The 24444-nt window shown below is 37.7% G+C and overlaps 1 protein-coding gene across 2 annotated transcripts in view; it reads left to right on the top strand.

Moving 5' to 3' along the window:
• Nucleotides 1–24444, top strand: part of Cntln (centlein) — a 257955-nt gene that overhangs the window by 215881 nt on the left and 17630 nt on the right. For both annotated transcript variants that reach the window (XM_041651057.1, XM_041651056.1), the window contains exons 19-23: nt 4168–4359; nt 9373–9470; nt 11380–11506; nt 12590–12727; nt 13069–13254. In XM_041651057.1, coding sequence (XP_041506991.1) covers nt 4168–4359; nt 9373–9470; nt 11380–11506; nt 12590–12727; nt 13069–13254 — 741 coding nt within the window. The remainder of the gene's footprint in view (nt 1–4167; nt 4360–9372; nt 9471–11379; nt 11507–12589; nt 12728–13068; nt 13255–24444) is intronic.

The following is a 24444-nucleotide window of genomic DNA, read 5'->3' as shown; positions in this document are numbered from 1 at the left end:
GCATAGTTCAACAGTGTACCACTAAAAGTCAAGCTTCAGTGACTCACAAACTTCTAGGCTCAGAAAGGCTTGCCACAGCACATAGACCATGTCTTGAAGATTCAGGCTGGCTCTGCCCCAGGGCCGCTGCCGTCCTTTTCTCATGTCCAGTGGTGCTGGCATCTCCAGACTGCTGGAGCCCCTGAGCTGTGTGCCACCTTCACCAATAGCCTGTCCCGGGTTCTCTTTAGAGATTCTAACTCTACCACATGGTGCCAGGCTTCAGATGTGCTCTATGACCTTTTCACACCTTCAAAGCTGGTGTCACCTGGAAGACTCTTACACATTACCAAATATGGCAGCCAGTACAAAGTACAGACTTGGCTGTCTGGACCCTACCATCTCTGTGCTGACGCTGAGGAAACATTTCCCTGAAGACTCTCCTCATTGATGCTGGTCTCTTCTTCATCACAGCTGATCCTTCAGGCCCAGCTGACCAGAACCACAGATTATTAGACTATTGACACGTTGTGATTGAGTCTTTCTGGGGCTCTAACTTCCCTCTGAAACTTGGCAAGTTAGGCTTCCATCGTCTTCACCGCTCCAGACATTCTTATCTTCCAAGCTTCAACATAGTGCCAATTGAGCTCTGAGCATTCAATGGCTTTTCCAGCCCAGTGTTTAAATGCTACCACTGTCCTCCCAAAAACATGTGGTCAAGACTATTGTGGTAGGTCCCAATACCTGATACCAATCATCTCTTAGGGCTTCTATTACTGTTATAAAACGCCATGACAAAAATCATCTTGGGAAAGAAGTGAGTTCTTTAAACTTATAGCTTGTAATTCGTCATCTAGGGAAATCAGGGTAGGAACTTGAGGCAGGAACCTAGAGGCAGGAGCTGAAATGGAGGCCTTGGGAGAATGCTGTATACTGTTTTCTCACAGGCCAATATTGTAGGGGTATTTCCTTAATTGAAGTGTCCTCTTCCCAAATGACTCTGGATTGTTTTAAGTTGACATAACACTAGCCCTACACGCCAACCACAGTTAACTATAACCTTGAGCTGTGATTCAAAATAAACTCTTCTCTAAGTTGCTTTGTTGGGTCTTTTATACCAGCAACATGTCAGTATCTAATTCACCTCCCGTAGGTCCTTTCCTAATAGCTGTATGCATAGTTCTCCGGCAACATGGGAACTCACTTCATGCCAACAGGAGAATCGCCTTCTCAAAGAGAGTCCATAGCCTTTTTCTAGAGCCTCACCTGATTAGAATAATATCAGTCAGGACATTCCTAACTGCAGGTTATTTGAAGAAGAGCTCTAATTACATTCACAGAATTTCTTCATAATTAATGCAACAATGCAACCCATTACAGTGTTAGCTCATTTTATAAATAAGGCTGGACACTGTGAGGAGCAGAGTGTTAGAACCTGCTTCATTATCTGAGAATTGTGCCTGCCACCTATTCATTACTTAAGAATGGTTGACACACACACACACACACACACACACACACACACACAATTTCCTACAGTTGCTTAAAAAGTTTTCTTTCCCCTTTTTAGAGAATTTTTCAGTGTTTCATATTTTTAATTTAAATATAAAAATTTGATACCAATTATGTGAGTATAGGGTATCATATGGGACCTTGATTAAATTGTCTTAAATATATGTAGCTCAATCCTCATTTCTTTATAGTATAAATATTGAAAATCCCTGCTCTAGTCTTTTGAAATAAGCAGTGAATTATCATGTTATAACCACCTACTGTACATACCCGATCTTCTTACTCCTATCCCACTAAACTTTAGTACCCATTGTTGAACCTCTGCTCATCTCTTCCTTTCCCTCTTTCCTCAGCCTCGGTAACCACCATTCTGCTTCCACCTTCTGTGAGTTCTGCTTCATTGTAGATGCCACCTGTGAATGAAATCATGGAATACTCACACTCCGTGCCTGTGCTTTACCATTTTCCTGGGGAGACAGATTTCTGTTCACCCCAGCTTGGGTAGCTAGGACAGACCAAAGAGCATATAAACCAGGGGGTTAATATGGTCACATATAGGAACACGGGTGAGGAGCTCCCCGCAGTAGCATGGACAACATATCAGTGGCTACATCACTGAAGAAAATATTTCCTTCTCTCCCTTAACTCTCTGTATAAGCTCAAGAAGAAGGCATGACCCTGTGAGAACCTGTTTCCATTAACAGTTAACTGTCATTAATTTCTCAGGGAAGGATAGGGCTTGTTGAGTCCCTCTCCTTTCTGTGATGGAAGGTTAGGATTCAGTTGTACGGCAGCCCATTGGGCAATAATTATAGTTAGTTAAACTTCCCAGGTCACAAAACATAATTAATTAATTAATTTAAATACCTGAAAGCAGATAGGACACTAGTTGGGAAGAGAATGGGATTTGGTGGGAGGGGGACAAGATACATTATATACCTCTATCAAAACCTCCCAATAAGACCCATTCTTATCTATATTTAATATACTAGGATTCACAGATGAGGAAAATGCATTTTGCTGTGGGATCTAGGAGAATAGAAACATTGATTTGCTTAATAAAAAGATAAATAAATAGCAACAAAATTTTTGTTAAAAAGATCACAAGTTGTCCTTAAAGGCACCAGGCAGCTAAGCTAAGTACTATGTGTTGAGCTTCAGATGGGGAAGCTATTGGCTGAAGGTGCTCTCACAACGGTGGCAGGCAGACCTGGGGTGGAGTAGGCAAAACTGTCTTCAGGTGACATCACTGGAACACAAACTGAAGCTAAATCTTCTATTCTTAACAAACAGCTGAACTTTATTCTGTTAGCATGAAGTACCCTGGTAGGAACTTCAGAGGAGGTAAAAACGTAGTGTGGGTTTAGGAAGTAGGGGAAAAGTGGCATGAAGGTAGGAGAAGGTTGGGGGTGGGGAAACAGGGAGAAGAGTTCTAGCTGTAGTGTCAGTGGAATATAAAAGTTTGCATTGAGTGAGAGACAGAAGAATGAAAATAAATATTTCATAATATAGAGAACTGGACATTGAATGGACATAGAGAATTAGTGAGAGGAACTAGGATTAAAGCATGGATTGTACCAAGAAAAGTCCCAGTGTTTTAAAAAAATGGAGTTCAAGTTTAAATTTAATTATTAAGGGCAATTCATAAATAAACATGTCCTAAAATATCTATAGAACCATGTAAAAAGATCATATGCTAAAATATGGCCAAATAGTTTTTAAGCTATTAAAACATATTGCCAATATTCTTTTGTCAAATCTTTGAAAGTCTGGGTGTGAATTTATTGTATTAAATGTTCATATTTACAGTGTGTGCTGATATATACGAAGACATACTTAAACATGAATGTATTGGGAGAGTTTCTGTAAGTTGTGCTTACATATAGTTTTCAATATAGCATATCACATGTTTATATTACCGTACAATTTAACTTGTTGGCAACATCATTTTCTACTCCTAATTGGAATTCATAATAAGGAAGGATCTTTTCCTCAGAGGGAGCTCAGAATCATTTTGTGTAATTGTTCCTTGTGTAAGACAGCTATTTTATAAGGTTTCGGGGGGGGGGGGGGACATGGTGCAGCTACTCACAGAGTGCTCCGAGTTGTTCTGCTTGTACAATTTGATGCTGTTCTGCTGACTAGACTGACAAAGGAGAAGGACAAACATTAAGGTGGTATTTCTTCACTCCTTCTTAGAAACAGTCACAATGCCTGATTTAACAACAATATGCTTTTAAATGTCAGATGTAGGAAGTTCAGCGTGATTTTATCTCAACATTACAGTTAAGATGATCAATAATCAACCAAGTAGATAAAACTGAGTGAGTTTGTTTGCATGCTATTTATTTTAACTACAGCCCTAACAAGCCTCATCTGCTAATTGGACTTTGCATTTCTGTTGCTAAATGAGAAGTGTTTTGGCTGCTACAGAGGGCAGTAAGATCTACCCAGTGGAATACACACTAACATCTGTTCTCCTGTCCTGCTCCAGCTTGACTCCTAACAAGTACAGCCGCCCAGAAGTTAGAGCTGGCAAATCTGTGTTGAGCACGTCTGGCTCGCTCGTGTGTGTGAAACTAAAGCAATGGGCACCATGAGAAAGACCAACCTGTACAATTTATACTCACAATCATAGATTAGCTCTAATCACCTTCATATCTTTCTCTTTTAAAGAAGCTTACTCTTGATTTGGCTGGACTTCGAAAAGAAAAAGAAGATTTGCTAAAGAAATTGGAGTCTTCATCTGACATCACAAGCTTGGCTGAAGAAGTTTCTAGAGTAATAGCCCCACAGATACGTGTTACCACACTGGGTCCTTCAAGGAGCATGGATTTGGAAATGAAGCAATTGCAGTGTAAACTAAAGGTGATTATACAGTATGCTAGGTACAAAAACATCTCGTGAATCACTAAATCCTTAAAGGTTTATTTAATTGATTCTAATTTAGTTCAGTAAAGCTCACCATGATAAAATATTTCAAAAGCATGAATATTGCATCTGACTTAGTCATTCAAGGATTCTCTTTCTGTTGCTACTTGATTTTCTCCTTTTCGTAGACTAATAAGCACCGTGGCCTACCTTAGGAGCTCATGGAAAGCAGCCACGATCTACTCTAATCTTCAACTCCTGGCTGCTCACTGTAGTGCCAATTCAAATGTATGTTAATAAACGAAGCCTGCCTGACGATCTGGGAGTAAAGCTGTCCCACTGGTCAGCCTTACAGACCAGGTTGTGGTAACACGCACCTTAATGCCAGTAGCCACAATGACACACACCTTTAATCCCGGTGGCCACCCTAGTTGCCATAGAAATCTGGTAAATGCCTTTAATCCCAGTGGTGCACGCCTTTGGTCCCAGCCCTAGAGAGGACTATAAAACAGGGGAAGACAGCTCTCAGACACAGTCTCGGTATGAGGTCGAGGTAAGAGCCAGTGGCTGGCTGTTTTGTTTTCAGATCTTCAGGTTGAACCCCAATTTCTGACCCTGAGTTTTTAATCGTGCTTCAGCTCACCACATCTTGGTCCAGATGAACAGAAGCCTTTCAAACATATTGTAGCAAGAAAATAAGAATTGTTTTCCTCTATGTTTGCTACTAATTTAATTATTTAGTTGTTGGTTGGAGATCAGAATGCAAATAAGACAAGTGTGGAAATGGGAAGGAAACAAAGAAAACAAACAAACAAAACCCACAAAGAGGGATTGTTCTAATTGTCCACAGCAAGATAAGCTTGGAGGTGGGACTCCTAATCAGAGTTCTTTTTGTTCATAAAGAATTATATCTAACTTCCGGTAATTTGGCAGTAACTTAAAAGTGAGGCTCAACTTAGTTTAAATAGAATTGTAAGAAATAAGATCTATGTTTAAAACAGAAAGTTTGTTTTTCTGCTTCTTAAAAGAAACTGATTATTTTTGCATCCTTAATTATTTTCTTCAGAGAGAATTGCTGGCTGGAAGCTGACAACCGTGGATCTAGCACCATGGCTGTGCTAAGCGTCACTGGCGGGGAAACTCTAGCTGTAGATGCATTGAGAGATTTGTAGTTAGGATAACTGGCTGCAGCAAAGCAGTAGGGTAGCACACTGTCAAACAGATGTGTAGCTATTCTCAGAGTATGGCTTTTTTGTTTTATTTTTTCAAGACATGGTTTGTCTGTGTAGCCCGGGCTGTCCTGGAACTCACTCTGTAGACCTGGCTGGCCTTGAATGTGGAGATTCACCTACCTCTGCCTCTCAAGTGCTGAGATTAAAAGTGTGCACCAACACCGCCCAGCTAGGAGTATGATGCTTTAAGCTGGGTTTACGTGGAATAAATTAGGGTAAAAATGTAAGTCAACCATTGCTTACCCTATCCATTAGTAATAATCAGCCATGAAACTTCCATTAATTTAGCTCCTTCTTAGACAGCACCTTGAGACGGTTTTTACATGGAGAACATGCTAGAAATGTAAAGGAAAATTATACACCTTTCAGAGCATGTGCATTCTCTTAAGATGTGTTTTCCCCAGGAATATAAATACGGTTTATAAATTGTTTCAGTGTTTAGGCTTCACGTACCTGAAGATGGGGCCAATACACTTGTCTTTAATCATATCCTGTAGAGATGTTTAGTTACAGTTCTTTTATATAGGCTAAGTAGTCTTGTTTAACTTTCACCAAGATAAAATATACTAGTAGAGCCAGTATCATCTGACTTCTAAATATGTTTAGTTGTAATACTTTAAGTTGAGCTATATTTGACATATTTGATTTTGCTTGCTACAAATGTTCCAACAATTAAAATTTGAAATGTGGTCTAACATAATTTGCTCATATAAGTATCTGTGAGATAAGATATTTGCATTATACTTTTACCTGTGTATAAATAAATATGCCTAGTTTCAGAAGGGAAGTGAGACAGAAAGGGAAAGCATAGAAGGCATGAGCAGCTGTGTGGTTGCTGGAGTCTGGACGTTTGAGCTCACTGTCGAGAGAGAAAAAGGAGAATGTTTACTTTCATCCTGTTTTAGGTTTTAGTATAGATATTTTTCTGGAAGAAATTTAAATATGTATTACTTTCTACTACTAAAAATTTGTTTCAATATTCTTTCAAATTAGTTTACTGAGACTGCTATAAGAAAATACCACTATTTTCTAGCTGGCTTTAACATTTCAGTCAGAGCTGTGGCGCACGCCTTTAATCCCAGCACTCTGGAGGCAGAGGCGGTGGATCTCTTTAATCCCAGCACTCTGGGGGCAGAGGCGGTGGATCTCTTTAATCCCAGCACTCTGGAGGCAGAGGCGGTGGATCTCTGTGATCTCCAGCACTCTGGAGGCAGAGGCGGTGGATCTCTGTGATCTCCAGCACTCTGGAGGCAGAGGCGGTGGATCTCTGTGATCTCCAGCACTCTTGGGGCAGAGGCGGTGGATCTCTTTAATCCCAGCACTCTGGAGGCAGAGGCGGTGGATCTCTTTAATCCCAGCACTCTGGAGGCAGAGGCGGTGGATCTCTTTAATCCCAGCACTCTGGAGGCAGAGGCGGTGGATCTCTGTGATCTCCAGCACTCTTGGGGCAGAGGCGGTGGATCTCTTTAATCCCAGCACTCTGGAGGCAGAGGCGGTGGATCTCTTTGAATTCGAAGCCAGACTGGTCTACATGCTGAGTTTCAGTACAGCCAGAGCTACAGTAAGACCCTGTCTCAAAACCAACAAACAAACCAAAACGTTGGTTTTCTTAAGGGTCTGCAGGCCAGAAGAGCAAGATGAAAGTGTTGACTTTTTTCCCTCTTCTGTGTCTTTAGGAACAAGTTTTCAACATGCATATTAAAGAACAGGATGGATGTTTTAGGAAGAAATATTTAGAGCAGAGCAGAGAGAGAGAGAGAGAGAGAGAGAGAGAGAGAGAGAGAGAGAGAGAGAGAGAGAAAGAGAGAAAGAGAGAGAGAGATCCCAGCACTTAGGAGTCAGAGGTGGATGTCCAAGTTTGAGGCCAGCCTTTTCTACAGAGTGTGTTCCAGGACAGCCAGAGCTACACAGAGAAACTCTGTCTCAAAAAACAAAAATAAAAACAAAACAAAGTGTGAAAATGTTAGTATGGATATAAAATTGGAACATAAAAGGTCAAGGGGACCATTGAGAATAAAAGTAAACATATTACAATAGTCTCTAAAGGCCGTGTGACACTATATAGTGTGGTTATTAGTAATATACTGTGTATAATTCACATGGATATTATTAACTAAATTAGGGATCATTCCAGAATGATTTGTTTTGTTTTGTTTTTTAGAAAGAATTTAATATAAGTACAGTTTTAATCTTTTGTCAAATTCACTATTTTGAAGCAATTTATTCTGGCAATGTTATAAATATTACATATCACTATAAATATGCAATATGCCCCATTGAATTATTTGAGTTTTAAAAATTCATATAAAATTAAAATTATTTGAAAATTTAAATTTACACATGCTACATTTAAAGTTGGTCTGATGAAATTAACTTGTATTTACCTTAATAATATCATCTTTTCAAATTAAAAAAAATTATCACCAAGCATTTAAATTGAGGGATAGTTATAATAAAAATAATTTATTGTAATTTTGAACTATTAGTGAGAAATTGATGAGATGGCTCAGAGTAAAGATGCTTGTATAGAAACCCGATGTCCTGAGTTTGAGCCCCAAGAATTAAATAGCAGAAGGAAAGAACCGCCTGCTGCAGGCTATCCTGTTTCGCCTACAAAGGCACCGCGTGCACGAGTGTACACACACACAAGAAATATTAGTGTAACTTCTGTTTAACTATTTTTAAATTGCAGCTTATTATTTTCTATTTGTTTTACACTTTCTGAACTTAGAAACAGATGTGTTAATTTGAGTACGTATTAACATCTTATGAATGGGTAAACTAAAATACCAACAAGACTAAGTGGAGTTTCAGATTAGATCTTTAACTGAAACTCAAGTCGAGGTGCAAGCTAGCTGTTTTGATACTGTGGCTTCCGGATCCCTAGGTGTGAATAACAAGGAACGCCTCAAATACCCAATCCACTTTGAAAAATCCAGTAACTGTGAATAAATCCTTAAGTGATAATATACTACTTTTTAGTAAGTTCAAGCAAAGTGGAATGCAGTTTTAATAAGATTTGCTCATCCAGCGTTCTTGAACAGATTGTCTCACATTTTAGCCAACTACAATTTAGTGTGCATCATTTCTTTCCTGTTCACTCCTGGGCTTGTCGTATGTTTGCATTCTTAGTGTTTGTGTGCCAGGCTGGAAGATGCAGCACAGCCCTCACACCCGATTCTCTCAGGCGCTCAGCTGGCTGTCAGCTGCAGCACCTCAGTGCCCTTCGTGTGCCCTTGAAACTGCCTTCCTGTGAGGTGATTCAGGATGGCAAAGGCAGAAGCCCCCAGGCTTTGAGGGCTGAAGTTTAAACTTCGCTTTAGCCATGTTCTCTTGGTGAAAGCAATTCAAACATGAGACCAGATCCGAAGAACTGGCAAACAGCTGCCATGCTTTGTAGGGGAGCAGCAAGTTTTCTGTGGTAAAATTTAATTCATTACAGCTTGTGAGTAAATCTATCATTTATTTTAAGTGATCTTACTGAGCCTTTAATACTCTAGGTTACATAATTTCATTTTACTCCCAGCAATTCCTATTTCCCACTAAAATGTTTGAGTCCTATACTATTGCTCATATTCCTGTATGGTCTGGCAGGCCTTATAATAATTTTGCTATAAATATGTTATCCTTATGTGAAATATAAAAACAAGTAAAATCCTGACAGTACATCTTGGTCATTGTTAGCATAATTAAACAAATGGGTCACTCTTTCTCAAAGCAATGCCTCTTGTCTTGGATCAAGATGGAAAGGTAAATGAAGTTTATTTATTTTTTCCAGAATGCAACTAATGAGCTCACTAAACAGTCATCCAATGTGAAGTCTCTGAAACTGGAACTCCTAGCGAAAGAAGATCACATAAAGGAGATGCATGAAAAGTAGGCTTTCCTATTTCTATCTATTGTATTTGGTGCCACCTAGTGGTTGTCCTGTCTCCTTACTAGTCCACTCCGAGAAAACAATGCCAGTGTTTCACAACAGAATTTTACTTTTTAAGATTATGGGTTTTTCTTAGAACACTTGTAATGATTTATTTATTCTTATTTTATGTGTATTGGTGTTTTGTTTGCTTGTGCATCTGTCTGAGGATATCAGATCCCCTAGAACTGGAGCTACAGACAGTTTTGAACTGTCATGTGAATCCAGGTCCTCTGGAAGAGCAAGCAGCAAAGGCTTTTAACCACTGCTCCATCTCTCCAGCCCTTAAGATCATGTCTAAGCCTACATAATATGGAATTTTAAAGACTACAACATATAGCATGATTGATGACCATCTGGTAGCTATTTTTAATTCGAGTAAAATATTAAAACTAAAACTAGATTTTACTTAGCATAATTGAAATAAATATAAATTAATGACTTTAAATAAATCTACAATTGTGAGTTCTTAAACTAAGAGATTATATAGATTGGTACTTGTCTAGAGTTAATTCCTAGGTTTATAAAGCCAAAGTCAAATGTGGAAGTTTTGTTTATTTATAAAATAGCAAGGGTTCCTTTGTATATATCATTTTAAAGGAGTTTAAATACCCTTTCATGCTGAGTGAAAGTGTTCCTCTTTCTCTGCATTTGCAACGTTAGTAAAGCTTTCATGCGATGATATGTTTAGATAGAACACACCGTTGATAAATTTCTCATTTGCCTACTTGTAGGCAGAATTATGAGTGAGGCTATACTTAGCATGATATTAATAAATAAAACTTAGACAGAGGATTGATAGCTGAGTGTAGTGGCTTGTACCTATAATTCCAGTGTGAGGAAGACCGAAGCAAGCGGGTTGCCAAAAAGTTGAGACCAGCCTGGGCTACAGTGCAAAGCCCTCTCTCCCCAAGTCCTCCAAATAAAATACATTCTTATTTTTACCTGAAAATGCCTCAGGTTAGAGATCAAAGGCAGTGTTGCTTAGTGGTCACTGTTGAGGAGTCCAGGGGAAAACACTGAGTCCTGGGTCCTTTGTCCACTGGCGCTACACTTGTATCCAATAGTCTTAAATTATGAAGGTCCTCTGAAAAATAACTCAATATACAGAAATTTATAATAACAGCTATGTATAAAAGGATCTAATTCTTCTTAGCTGTTGTCACTCAGATCCTCAGCATATTACAAGATGAGGAGTAGATTTCACTGAAGTTACCATTTTATAATAATCGCCATCTTAACCTAAACTGACAGGTGAGTTCAATCGCAATTACTGAGTTAAACAGTGTCTAATTTTAGTTCCTTTGCATCTTATAAGATTTTACAATTTTACCCAAATTACAGTATTGTTTCATAACATCGCTAGAATTTTGGGTATCTCTGTCACTTTATTTCTAAGCAATTCAAAAATGTAATTTAAGTATAATCTAAGTTTTTATAAATTATATAAATTATATTGATCTCAGTTAATCATCCTTTTACTATAATGCAAATATGTAATAGTAACAAGTTCACAAGCAGATTATGAGTTTTAACAAAACATAATACTTAGGTACTTATTTCTTTTTTTTTTTTTTATTTTTATTTTTCGAGACAGGGTTTCTCCGTAGCTTTTGGTTCCTGTCCTGGAACTAGCTCTTGTAGACCAGGCTGGCCTCGAACTCACAGAGATCCACCTGCCTCTGCCTCCCGAGTGCTGGGATTAAAGGCGTGCGCCACCACCGCCCAGTTTAGGTACTTATTTCAATGCAGTTCTATTTTACTAACATAGTGGGATTAAAATCAGATTTTCAAAACTACCAGTAGGCATGACCATGGATACAGTGTGTCAGGATATTTCTACCCCTGTTAAAGTCTTTTCTCCTCTAGGACATCTCGAATGGAGAGAGATATAACCATGAAAAGACACCTGATCGAGGACTTGAAATTTCGACAGAAAGTAAATTCCGAAAGCAATGAGAGTTTTAATGAAATGTTAGAAAGTCTTGAAAAAAAGGTGCCAGTTTTTTTTGTGTTTGCTGAGAAATTATTTTTATTGCTTTAATTTTAACATAAATATTCAGTACTAAACAACTATGTAAAATACTTGCAAGATTTATATTGACAGTTATAACGTTATGCTATTTTTATTTGTTTGAGAATTTAAGACTCCAAAATTCCACACATAATACACACAAAGTCTGCCTGTTTGTGTGCTGTCCTGCAGGAAGACATTTAATTTTTTTAAAAAAATTCTAGAAATTTTGTTATATATAATGATGTCCTATTTATTATTTTACATTATTTAAACCTACAGTTTATAAGGAGAAAATCAGGTTAATGCGCCAATGTAACTATTATGCCAAATTAGTTTATTTTACTTAGAATTGTTTATTTATTAATGCCCTTAAAAACTATATTTTTTTCTTTTATACACTTAATTTAGTATACATGAGAGAGGAGGTTTTTTTTTAAGGTAGTTATATAATATATGACCCTAAACTAAAAAGGGTTTGTTTAAAATTCTTTTAAATGCTATGCAATGGGCAAAAGCTTTCCATTTTTTATTTCTATTGATGCTTTGCCTGTATGTATGTATGTGTGCCACATGCATGCCTGGTATCCATGTAGGTCACAGAGGGTGTCAGATCCCCTGGAGCTGAAGTTGACACATGTGGGCCCTGGGGACTGAAGCTGCGTCATCTGCAAGAGCAACACGGTCTTTCAACCGCGCCCTCTCTTCAGCCCCCTGACTTCACTCTCCCTTCAGTCATTTCCGGTAGAGCTTATTTAGATGATCATTTCTTTAGTGGCATTAAATTCCAAGTGAAAACATTTCTTCTGTTGTTCTTTGAGCTGTGTAAAGAAAGTTGCTACTATTCTATTATACATATCATGCATTTTATGACATTTTAGTTTGGTTATTGACTCAAGAATTGTTAGTTTCTTCATAACAGGAATACTACTACAAGTAGGCCACTTGAATTTGATAGAATTGTTGAGACAGTGAATACAATTGGACTCAGTGTCTGAGGAAACAACACACGGTACTACACTAACACATTTACTAACAGTAATCACCTCTCCACTTGTACTGCAGGTGAGGACACTAACTGAAGAATGTTCCAACAAGAAAATATCAGTTGATTCCCTAAAACAAAGACTTAATGTTGCTATGAAGGAGAAGGCACAATATGAACAGATGTATCAGAAAACTAAAGAGGAGTTAGATAAAAAGGTATGCTTCTGCACATTCAGGAGGAGATTCAAATACAGGGAACAATTCTCATTTTTAATGCTGTCATCCCTTTTCTCCCTAAATCAACATGAACTGCTGATAACACCACATAATTTTAGACAGCATTATATCACTACGTGAGACACCACCAGACTTTGTTTTTACGTTAATGATTGTGCTTTATTAGCAAAGTAAAGAAAAACAAGGATTACCTTTACCCCAAATAAAAGTAATTTGCAAGTATAGAATAATGAAACCTTTTTCTTGTCTGAGCTGTATAACTTGTGTTCCTACTATGTTTATGAAATATTTTTCTATTTTGTGAATGTCACCTGTTGCAGGAACTTAAGCTGAGTCTCCTCATCTCAAAAATAAATGAAACAGAAACAGCAATGGCACAGATTGAGACAGCAGCATCAGAACAGCTCCAAAGCTTAGCCCTGCAGAGCGAACAGGTCCTGGAAGGTGCGCAGAAGAAACTGCTGGCAGCCAATGAAAAACTAGAAGAGTTCACCACCTTTGTGAAGGTTTGAGCCATTGATGCCTTACTCACCTGCACTTACTTCAGGCAGAGGCCTTGTCCTCCTCCTGAGGATTTGGCAGAAACATCAAGTTCCTTGCTTTTAGTAGTGATGTTATTGTTCGGAATGATCTCACTGTGTATATATATATATATATATATATATATATATATATATATATATATATATATACAGCTGAGCTGAGCTCAGTCTGCAGATTCTCTTGCCTCTACCCCATGAACATTACAGGTATGCTCCTGGCTTTCTTCATGCTTCACAAATCCACAAAACCTTTCCTCCTACCTCATAGACACAATGTTCAAAATTTCTCTGTAACAGAATTTATGGTTTGTTTAAAATTATTCACCCCATTGTTAATATTTCTTTCTTAGTTTAATAATGAAATTATAGTAGTCAAGTAATAAAGATAGATTTGAAATGAATTAAGTCATTTCCACCCTGTTTAAAAATCACCCAAGCAAGGACAAAGATACTTTCGTGTTCAGTTAAGCCAGTGAAACAGCAAAAACAGGCGAACATAAAGGCCACTGAAATGTCTGCACACTCGTGCTGGCCCAGTTGTATTATCTAGATGCTACCTAAACTCTGAAGAAACCCAGAAAGATTTATGAATTGGCTGCACAAACAACCTACTAAGTGGTGATTGCTGGAGGAAGGGAAGATGCATTGAGCACCCTTCCTCCGTTACCTGTAGCAGCTGAGGAGATGTTCTGGATTCAGAACCAGCAGTCCCTGAGGCCAGAGAGCCTGTGATGGTTCTGCCCTCTTTAATCCCCTGTGCAGTGTCCATTACTCCATTCAGTGTCTTTTATTGTTGTCATGTAGTTAGTAAGCATCTCTCACTGCTAGCTAAACCATGGTGATGTCCTTAGTAGCAGGAACAATGTCTTATTAATCTGTATCTCCACAGCATGTACTGTAGTATCTCGAAAAGAACAGGCATGTAATAATGATCACTAAATTAAGTTTGCACTGGAAATGTGAAATCTTTATGGTAGTCCTCCTGACCTTCAGTGTTGTCTCTGAAATGATTTGCAGTGGGAAAGAAAGCCTGTTCTTCCTCCCACCCCCAACCACATTTCACTCTCTTTTTCAGTCCTTGTTGAGCAAGGGCTCCTTCTCCTCCTCTCCCTGCAGATGGCATGAAAGGCAGCATCGAGAATGCAGAAGCAGGGCTGAAAGGGAACACTGAAGGCAGTCATATTGCCTCAGTAGGTGTGCATTTTCCACTTATGAACTCTTCATAGAATAAAATTTTAAACGACTTTCTATAATGTTATATTACCATTCACTTCCTTCTTTGCCATGACCCACCATATTTTGAATCACTCATTTGCACCTCACTCTGTTGGCTGGAGAGATGGCACAGTGGTTAAGAGCACTTGCTGCCCTTTGCAGAGGATCTAAATGCAGTTCCCAGCACCTACACTGAGCTGCCCATAGCTGCCTCCAACTCCAGCTACTCAAGGACATACTGATCCTTAAAGGTGACATACTGGTCCTTTTGTACTAACTGACAATGATGTAACTGATAAATGAATTTGAGATTGTTACAGATCCATGGATTTTTAATTTGAATAACATCTTAAAGAATATAATATAGGCTAGGCATATTGATGCCTTTAATCCTAGCACTCCGGAGGCACAAGCAAGAGGCTCTCTATTAAGTATAAGGTCAGTCTGGTCTACATAGGGTCCAGACCAGCCTGGCTGCACAGGGATAGCCTATCTCGACAGAGGGTGTCATATAGCCCATGTGCAGTATTCTTTCAGAATTGTTACACTTGATTTAAGACACTTAGTATTTAGATCACCAACTTCACAATCATGTGATCTCTTGTGCTTAAACAAAATACACAATATTGGCCCTGAACCCACTGAATCATGGTCCCAATTGGTAGAACCTCAAATCTGCATTTGACAGATTAAGTGAATAGGACAAAGGTTTTAAATGGGAGCTAGAGAGATAGCTCAACAGTTAAGAGCACTAGTCTTATCAGCAGAGGGCATAAACTCAGTTCCGGGTACCCACGAGGAAGTTCATAACTATCTGTAAATCATGTTCCAAGGGATCTGAAATTATCTTCTGGCCTCCAAGGGCACCAGGCACACCTGTGGTACACAGACTTTTGTGCAGAAAGTTATAGAAGCATTGCCTTCTGCTTAACCATTGACAAAACCATATCTGTTTATCATTTAAAACTTAAAAATTCCCAATTTCCAATGGTTAATTTGAAATTTGTTTTAATTGCATTTTATGATGGTGTGTGCTTGATACTAACATCATGTCTCTTTTTAAGTTTTATTAATCAAAGGCTACCAGAAGGCAAATACAGAAGTATTGGTCAAGACTGGGAAGTTGGGTCTTAGTTAAGGGGGACCAGCCTCTTCTCATCTTTACACAGGTGACTTAGGACTTGAAAGAGTTGCTCAGGGGCCACCAACTCAGATATCTCACCATCTGTGACTTCCCACTCTTCTGTGTTAGCTGTATTACATCTAAACTATCTTGTTATCAGTTTTAGACATTTTAAAACTGAACATTATCCTGCATCTGTACTCTACTCTTTCTCACTGTTTTCCAACTTCTACCCATATTGATTTTGTTACTGACATTTCTTAAAGTCTACATCCCCCCAGAAGGACCTGTTATCTTTGTATCCCCTTTCAGAGTTAGCTAGGACCTTCTTCTGTATGGATCTTTCCTATAATCTTGTATCCAAGAGGACAGAGTTCACCTCTGCTCCATACTAGCGTTGTGATCTCAGAAAACTAATATAATTCTCTGTTCCTTAAGTTTCCCTCTCCATAAGATTATAATAATAGAGCATACATGGGGTTAGGGTTTGAATAAATCATAGCTAAAAGTTCATAATGGTGTTTGACAAATAGCATGAACTATTATTACTGATAGTGATGGTAGGAGAATAGTTAGCTTCCAATATGTTATGGTGTGTACAGTTAAAATCTAATTATAAACTTTTTCAATTGTGTTTTGTTTCAGGTATATTATATAGCCACCTTGGGGGCAGGGACATTATCAATAATTTCTTTATAGTACTGTCAACCAATAAGGCTCATTACATTCTTAAGGAATTGATCAGACAGACACACATATACATGGTGCCAGGATTATAGCCACTTTTCCTGTTAAAACTGTAAAGGCAAGAGCTATTCATAACTATATATAGTTCTTATGTAGATCATAATCACAATGCATTCTGCACAAAGCTTGTTAGATATCATGTACACTAAACTACTTAATAAATATTATCAGTAGTTTTAATAGTACTAATGTTTGTTCTGGTCCTGTTGTGGAATCTGTGTTCCCTTTAGTCTTTTCGTTTATTTGTAGGGCACAACCAGATTATGGGAGAGGTGGAGTGGCCATCTGCTCTAGATCTAGTCTTGAATATGGAATTTTGCCCTGGGGTGAAATCAAGTGCTTTGAGCATCTGGGCTGGATATGTGTGGCAGAGCTGAGGCTTTGAATTCTCCTAATAACTGGATAAAACACACGAGGGAAATTTCTAGAAGTATTTGCTCAGTTTGAGTCAGCCTTGATATATAGGCTTGTTAATGTGCTCATATGTGAGAGTCATATGCCAAGCACCATTTTCTCAGCTTTTGTTGTCGTTAACTAAAAGTATATACCAGCGAAGAGCAGTCTTAGCTGGAGAGTGGGCATGCTTTCATTATCAGTGTGTGCTTCTGTTTGGGAAGATTCAGTAGGTGCTCAGTGCGTATGCACTTCTTCTTTAGTGTGCTCGTTTGTCGAACATTCCAAATTTACATTTATATTTGCAATGCTTAATACTTAGGCACTGATCTGTTCTCTTAATTATGAGTGTTAAACACTTCTGTAATAAAGTTCACCCCAAATTCACACTTAATCTGTGTCTCACTGTAGGATAATTAGAGCTTTGAAAAGGAAAAGTTCTTATTACGAATATATTAACAGGTGAACTTGAAACTATATAAAGTATACCTCAGTAAAGCTGTTTATATACTGTTGAGACACAGGTACATTTCTGAATTTCTTGTCAACCTAGCAGCACCTTGGGATTCTCCTAGAGAAGAAGGCCAATCACCTGACACATCCCCCACCTTGGGCTGCCAGAACCAGGATTTCAAGCCTCTTCACCAATTTTCAAAAAGCTGCTTTAAATGCATTATTTCTTCAGGAAACCATGATAAGGATGGTGGCTCTAGTGTCTCCAAGTGGTCCTGCCCCACATTGAATTTCACTGGAAGGAAAGTGCAGTCAGTCATCAGTACGGTGCAGCTCAAGAGCGTATGTTGTCGGCTAATCCAGTCAAGGCCTGTGGGGAAGAAAGACTAGAAAACATTAAGAAAATAAAGCCAGAGAACTAGATATACTAAGAGCGCACTATAATAGTTTGCTGCTTCCTGAACATACAGTGCATCGTCATAACTGAAAACAGACTAGCTGGAAGTGGACATGTCTGTCCAAGGAAGTGTTCTCAATTTGAAAATGTCCTCTGATGCTGGGACAATTGGTGAGCATCATGAAGGACAAGGAAGTATTTCATATTGCTATTGGCTAATTTTCAAATAGGAAAGTGGTCCTAACATGTTCCTAACAACATAGTAAGCAAAACTTGAAGGAAGTGTGGAAATACACAAAGAAATTGATGAGATCCTAGTAAACCCTGCTTTCCCAGAGTGTGTTTGTTCTATAGTATACTCAAGAATGAGTAATTCAAAATAGACAAAATATAAAGATGCTTTCTTTTCAAATTATCTACAGCATTCTCAAATGCTGTTTTACATCTTTACTCAACAAATTCATAAAGGCAAAAATTATTTTCACTATCTACCATGAATATAGTATATATAATTATGATTTAACAAAATAGTGTTAAATATATCTCTACCTAAATATATCTACCTAAAAATTTTCAAATTCTGTGATTTAGGACTAAGGTGGCCCTAAAACTTTTATTTTCTAAGATAGTTTCAAACAGATGTGTGGGAATATGAAAATTAATATTGAATATAAGATGCTAGAAAAGGAAGACAAAGGAATTAGAACTAGGGAGTTATATTACTTTTCTTGTTGCTTCAACAAGATGCCTGACCGAAGCAGCTTAGGGAAGGAAGGAAGGATTTACTTTGGTTTCCAGGCTGTGAGTAGTTCCATCTTAAGTGTTTTGAAGTACCACCATGCTGCTTTCCATAGTAGCTTTACAGGTTTAAATTCCTGCATTTCCCCATGCCCTGCTAACATTTGATGAGAGCCCTTTAAACTGTAAACTGAAAAGTTTTAATTTGCATTTCACTGATAGCTAAAGATGTTTTATATGTTTTTAAATTATTTATCTTGGTAATTTGTATTTGTATTTCTTCTTTTGAGAACTGTTTGTTCAGTTCATTAGCTCAGTTCTGGTTGGATGATCAATTATTTTTTTGTGTTGTTAAGCTTGTTTTGTTTGCCTATCTGTGAGTTAAGGACACATGTTTATCACCTTTTGTTAGGGATTATACTAGTTTATATATGAATGATTGTAGATTCCCCTCCCTAACCATGACTTCACCAGCACTGAGTATTAAGCCAGTACCAGTCATGGTTTATCTCTTGTTAAGTGGTACGTGTGCTACATCTGTACCATAGGGTTCCTGTGCTATGCTGATTGTTGGAGTAGTTCACAGACATCATAGCTGGGCAGGACTGTTGGGTGGCTCATTCCATTGGAAGCTTACATAGCCCCTTCTGGTACCATGCAAGCCTGTCCTCAGGGAGAAGGCATTTAGTTCAATGTCAGTTCAGGGGTCTCTGGCCCTGTTTCTAAAGTGTTTGGTGTCTTTAGCAGGAGGGAGTTACTTTCCACCTTTGGGGGATAACCAATGGCAACGGTAATAGGCTGTATGTTCTGGAAGTCTTTTGGACAGCTCTGACCAACAACTCAAAAGAGGGTTCCTTATGGTTAGTATTGAAATTTTGTTGTTGTTGTTGTTGTTGTTGTTGTTAGGTGGTCTTGCTCTTAAGGAAAGAAATACTGTCAGCCTGTGTATATTTATACACAGAATTATATATTGTGTGTGTGTAATATTTACAACCCCACCCATCTGCAGAAAAGCCTGACTGAGAGACCCTATAATGACCTGACCAAACACAGAGTAAAGTCAGAATCTTTGTCCCTATAGAAAACAAAGCTGTGACTCCATCGATCCAAGTGTGGAGCATTTGAGACATTGCCTGATTATGGGACCAGTACAACCTCACTTGAATGCAAAATCTACCCACCAACAACATGTGACCAGAGAGTGCAACCTTGCTCTTTCAAATCAGAAGCCAGCCCTATATTTCAAGTCTAACCTGTATATTAGAAGTCTAACCATTGGAACTACATGGCCAAGGAACAAGGCCTGTAGCTTAGAATTAACAGCAGTCAGTATCCCAGCGAGTGACTATGTCTGAATGCAAAACCCATCCAGCAGCCCTCCCTGACCCCAAAGAATGTGTAGCATCATTACCAAACTAAGAGATGCTGACAACAAGCACCCCACACACTGGTGCCAATGCATGCCCTTCTGGATTGATTGGTTAATGCTTTTCTTTACAAAAGCAATCCGTGAAGTCTAAGTGGTTTCTTCCTAAAACATGAAAACACTAAAGGAACTGACAGGGTCGTGAGAAGTCGGGAGACATGATGCAGTCCGACTGACTAATGAAAGCCCACCCACCTGACTTAACAAAGAGACACCTACCAGCAGAGGAGCAATTCAGATAAGTCCTCTCAGATAAATGAAGGAAGTACAAGATAACATGACAGGGAACAGATGAAATTAGGAATCCTACAGTGGCAACAATGTATTCAGAAAATGTAAATATTGAAGAGGAAATTAATCTGTGTTATTCATATTCTTTCCTTTTAATATATGATTTTCAAATTTAAAAATTTTCCAAAATGGAATATATTATTATTTCTATATGAACGGTGTTTATAAAGACAAAATATCAGGGCTGGGAAATGGTTGAGTGGGTAAGAGTGCTTGTTCTGCAAGTGTGAGGCTCTTGGGTGTAATCTCCAGCACCCGTTAGTAGTGGCCCATGCTGTACATTGAGGGCCAGCAAACAGGCAAGTCCCATAGCTCACCTTACAGAGCCTACCAGAAATGGTGAGCTTCTGATTCAGTGGAAGACAATGGTTCAAGGCAATAGGACAGCAATAAAGACATCTGGAGTCATGTTCTGACCTCTGCATGCATGTACACAGACAGACACATTCTCATACACATGTGCGTGTACCACATACAACACATGTATTGGTATATGTCTATGTGCTATATGTATATATTGGAGTGTATGTGCACTCATAGATGTGTGTGTGCATGTGTGTATGTTTGTGTTATACTAAAAGAAAATATGGCTGATATCAATTACAGAGACATTTCTGTGGAGAAAAATAATTACAGAGGCAATATAAAACTGAACTAAAAATTTCAATAAAAGACTTCAGGAGGATATTCCAAAAAGCATAAGAAGTTCCCCTGAACTGAAGGATAGGTCATTTCAAATTACACAGAGAAATAAAGAGCTTTTCAATGAAAAGGTGAAGAAAATCATAAGATTTATGAGACACAATCAAATTAAATATATGTATGATGGGAATTTTAGAACAGATAAAAAGGAACATAAAAACTATTTAAAGAAATAATAGCAGAACCTTCCTGAATTTGGAGAAAGAGAGGTGTGCAGATTCATAGATGCAAAGATATTTCCAAAAGACTGAGCACAAAAGGTATAAATGAGGGAGTGTATAATTAAATTGTCAAAGGCATACACAAAGAAAATGTTGGAAGAGGAAGAAACTGTTAAACATCATATATAAGAATCCCCTGTAAGAAAGAACACACCCATAAGACTGCCAAAATCTGCTCACAGAAGCCTTGATGATCAGAAGAATATGGGATGTTTTCAAATAGTGAAAGTAAAAACTGCCAGCCAAGAATACTGTAGTCAACAAAGGCTGCCCCAGTGAGCTGACATGGAGAGTCTGTGCCTCCCTAGGAATGCTGCCCAGAGTTCCTTAAGTGGAGATAAAGAACTCTAAGTAATAAAGTTGAAACAAACTCAAGTCAGGATTCTCAAGCTTTACCAATAGGGTTGCAAAAATGACTTTGCATTATGGCATAAAATAAAGCACTTAGAAACTAAATGATAAAATTTTTCTCTTAGATATATAATTGAAACATATTTGTAAATCGTAATATCCAATGAGCAGTGTCATCTCTATGTGATCCTTATTGCCATGCTGTTAACAGCTGAATAGGAAGCTACAATTACAAAGTATTTCATGAAAGCCACAAAGTATTGACAAAGGAATTTTAAAGTGGAAATACAGAAGATGAAGAAATATCTCAAAGCATATGCAACAACAGAAAAGTCAAGGGAAAACATCAAGAATGGAAGAAAGAATAATGGATAGTAGAACAAAGAGTCATAAAACAATTAACAAAATGAAAATAGTAAATATGTTACCCGATAATATTTATTTTAAATGTAAATAGACTAAACTCTGATCAGAAGGTGTCTGGTGGCTGAACAGATTTTTCTTTTTTCTTTCGTTTTGAAAGTATGATCTAGTGATCATACAAGACTCAATTTAGCTATCAAGGCACACCTAACTGAAAATGAAGAGATAGTAAAAGATATTCCATACAAATATGAGAATGTAAGTGGCTGAGTTTATAACTTGATAGAGTTAATAAACACTCAAAATGGAAAAGTCAAAAACAGTTATAAATATTTGTTCACCAAACGTTGGTGCATCTAAGTATATAATGGAGATACTAAGAGCAGAAGAGGAAAGAAACCAAAAGAAGAATGGTGACCCTCTCAGCGGTAGCCCCTCTGAACAGTGAATGCATAAGCAGCAGAACTGAGCAACATCAGCACCATGTGGTTCTCACAGACATATGCAGAACCTTCCACAGGACAGGCAAATGTGAAGCCACAAAAAACAACTCTTAAAAGTTCAAAAGGTTAAAGTCATAGGAAGCATCTTTTCTAACTCTTATTTGTGTAAAAATGCAAACCATCCATGAAAGGAAAATTCATGAATATGTGGAAGGTAAGATTTTGGCCCCAAAAGCTAATAGGACTAATTATAAAGAAGAGAGAAATAAAAAAAATGAGACAAGTGAGGATGGAAACACAACCTATTACATGTATGAAATGCAAAAACTGTGATTTTGAGAGGAGAGATTACAGCTGTAAATAATTTAACAAAAGGGTTCTCAAGTGTACAGTCTAACTTTAAACATTGAAGAGCAAGGGAAAGAATAATTGGGCCCGAAGTTAATAGGAGGAAGAGACTAGTACGCACTAGGAAAGAAACAATTCAGGTAAAAAGAATAGAAAACAAAGCAAAGATCAGTGAAACTAAGCTAATTTTTTAAATATAAAATTGGTGAATGTCTATCTAGACTAATTAAGAAAAACAAAAGAGAAAGATTTATTATTCCAAGTAGAAAATTATGACTAATAACCAAGAAGTGATCTGGATCATAAGAGAATACTCTGAACAATTATATGCTAAGAAGTTAGATAAGCTTTAATAAATGAGAATTCCTGAAAATCAACTACCCACCAAGATCGAACCATGAAGGATTACAATATCCAAATGAACAAGTAAGGCAATTGAGTCAGTAATCAGAACCCTCCTGGCAATCCCAGTGCCATATGGCTTCCCCACTGTCTGGCCAACATTTAAAGAAGAGTTAATGCCAGTTCTTGAACTCTTCCAAAAAATTAAAAAGGACAACACTTCCAAACTTCATTTACAAGGTCAGTATTACACTGAAAGCAAAGTTAGATGAGGACATGGTGAGGGGAAAATTAAATTCCAGTATCTCTCAAACATAGATGCAAGAATTTCTAACAAAGTACTGGCAAGCCACATTAAAAACATCATAAAACCAGTTGAAATGGGTCATATGAGATGCTAAATTAGCAGAATAAAAGAAAAGTCATATTGTTTATCAATAGATACAGAAAAAGAATTTCATAAAATTTCATATCTTTTTATTTTAAAAAACTCAATACATTAGAGTGAGGAGATTTCTATATAATAAAACCTATAAGTTACAGAAATGCTTTTTTCGGTTAAATCAAGACCAAGGCAAAGGCTTAAATAAAGCTATAGAAATCACAAGGGAAAAGTAAAAATATCTCTGTTTGCGGATTGCACAGTTTTAGACATAAAAAAACATAGGTCTATTCCTCAAAAAAGATGAGTTCAATAGTGTCTGATAGTTCCAAAAGCCAATATATAAAATTTAGTTCTGTCTCTCTACACTAACAACAAACCCTCTAACACAGAAATGAGAAAATAGTCATTTACAGTTACAGCAAAACAATAAAGGAAAAACCAGGAATAAAGCTTACCGAGAAAGAAAATGGAATCTTTTAACTGAAAAATGTTATTGATGAAATAAATTGAAAAATATAAATGGAAAATAGGCAATGTTCATGGATTGGAAGGACAAATACTGTTAAAATGTCTTATTGTCTAATATGTGTGTGTGTGTATGCATGTATGTCTATGCACTTATGTATAATCATTCACTACAATTGTTATTAATAGTCCTATTATATTTGAACAACAATAGGAAAAACTTGGATGAAACCACAAAAGATGTTAACTTAACAAAGCAATGTTGAGCATGAAGAGCTAAGCTAGAGATATTATACTTTCTGGTTTGAAACTATATAACAAAGTTACAGTAATCAAACCTTCATGATACTGACATAAAAGAAAAAGCATAAACCACTGAACAGAGTAGAGTGATCAGTAAGAAATCTATGTCTATATTATTAACTAGTAAGTGACAGACAAGGAAAGCATGTGACAGTGAAAGTACTTTCTTCAATAAATGATACTAGGAAAACTGACCGACTAGAAATTAACCAGTGTCTTAGGGATTTTGTTGCTGTGAAGAGACACCATGACCAGAGCAACTCTTAGAAAGGAAACATTTAATTGGGGCAACTTGCTTACAATTTCAGAGGTTCAGTCCATTATCATCATGCTGAGGAGTGTGGTAGTGTGCAGGCAGAGGAGGTGCTGGAGGAATAGCTGAGGGTCCTACATCTTGCAGCAACAGGAAGTAGACTGACTCACTGGGCAGTATTCTGACCATAGGAAA

This window comes from Microtus oregoni, unplaced genomic scaffold (genome assembly GCF_018167655.1).
Source record: "Microtus oregoni isolate MIOR12 unplaced genomic scaffold, Mior012 000005F_ref0000423, whole genome shotgun sequence".
Classification (NCBI taxonomy): domain Eukaryota; kingdom Metazoa; phylum Chordata; class Mammalia; order Rodentia; family Cricetidae; genus Microtus; species Microtus oregoni.
This window is presented reverse-complemented; position numbering and strand designations above follow the sequence as displayed.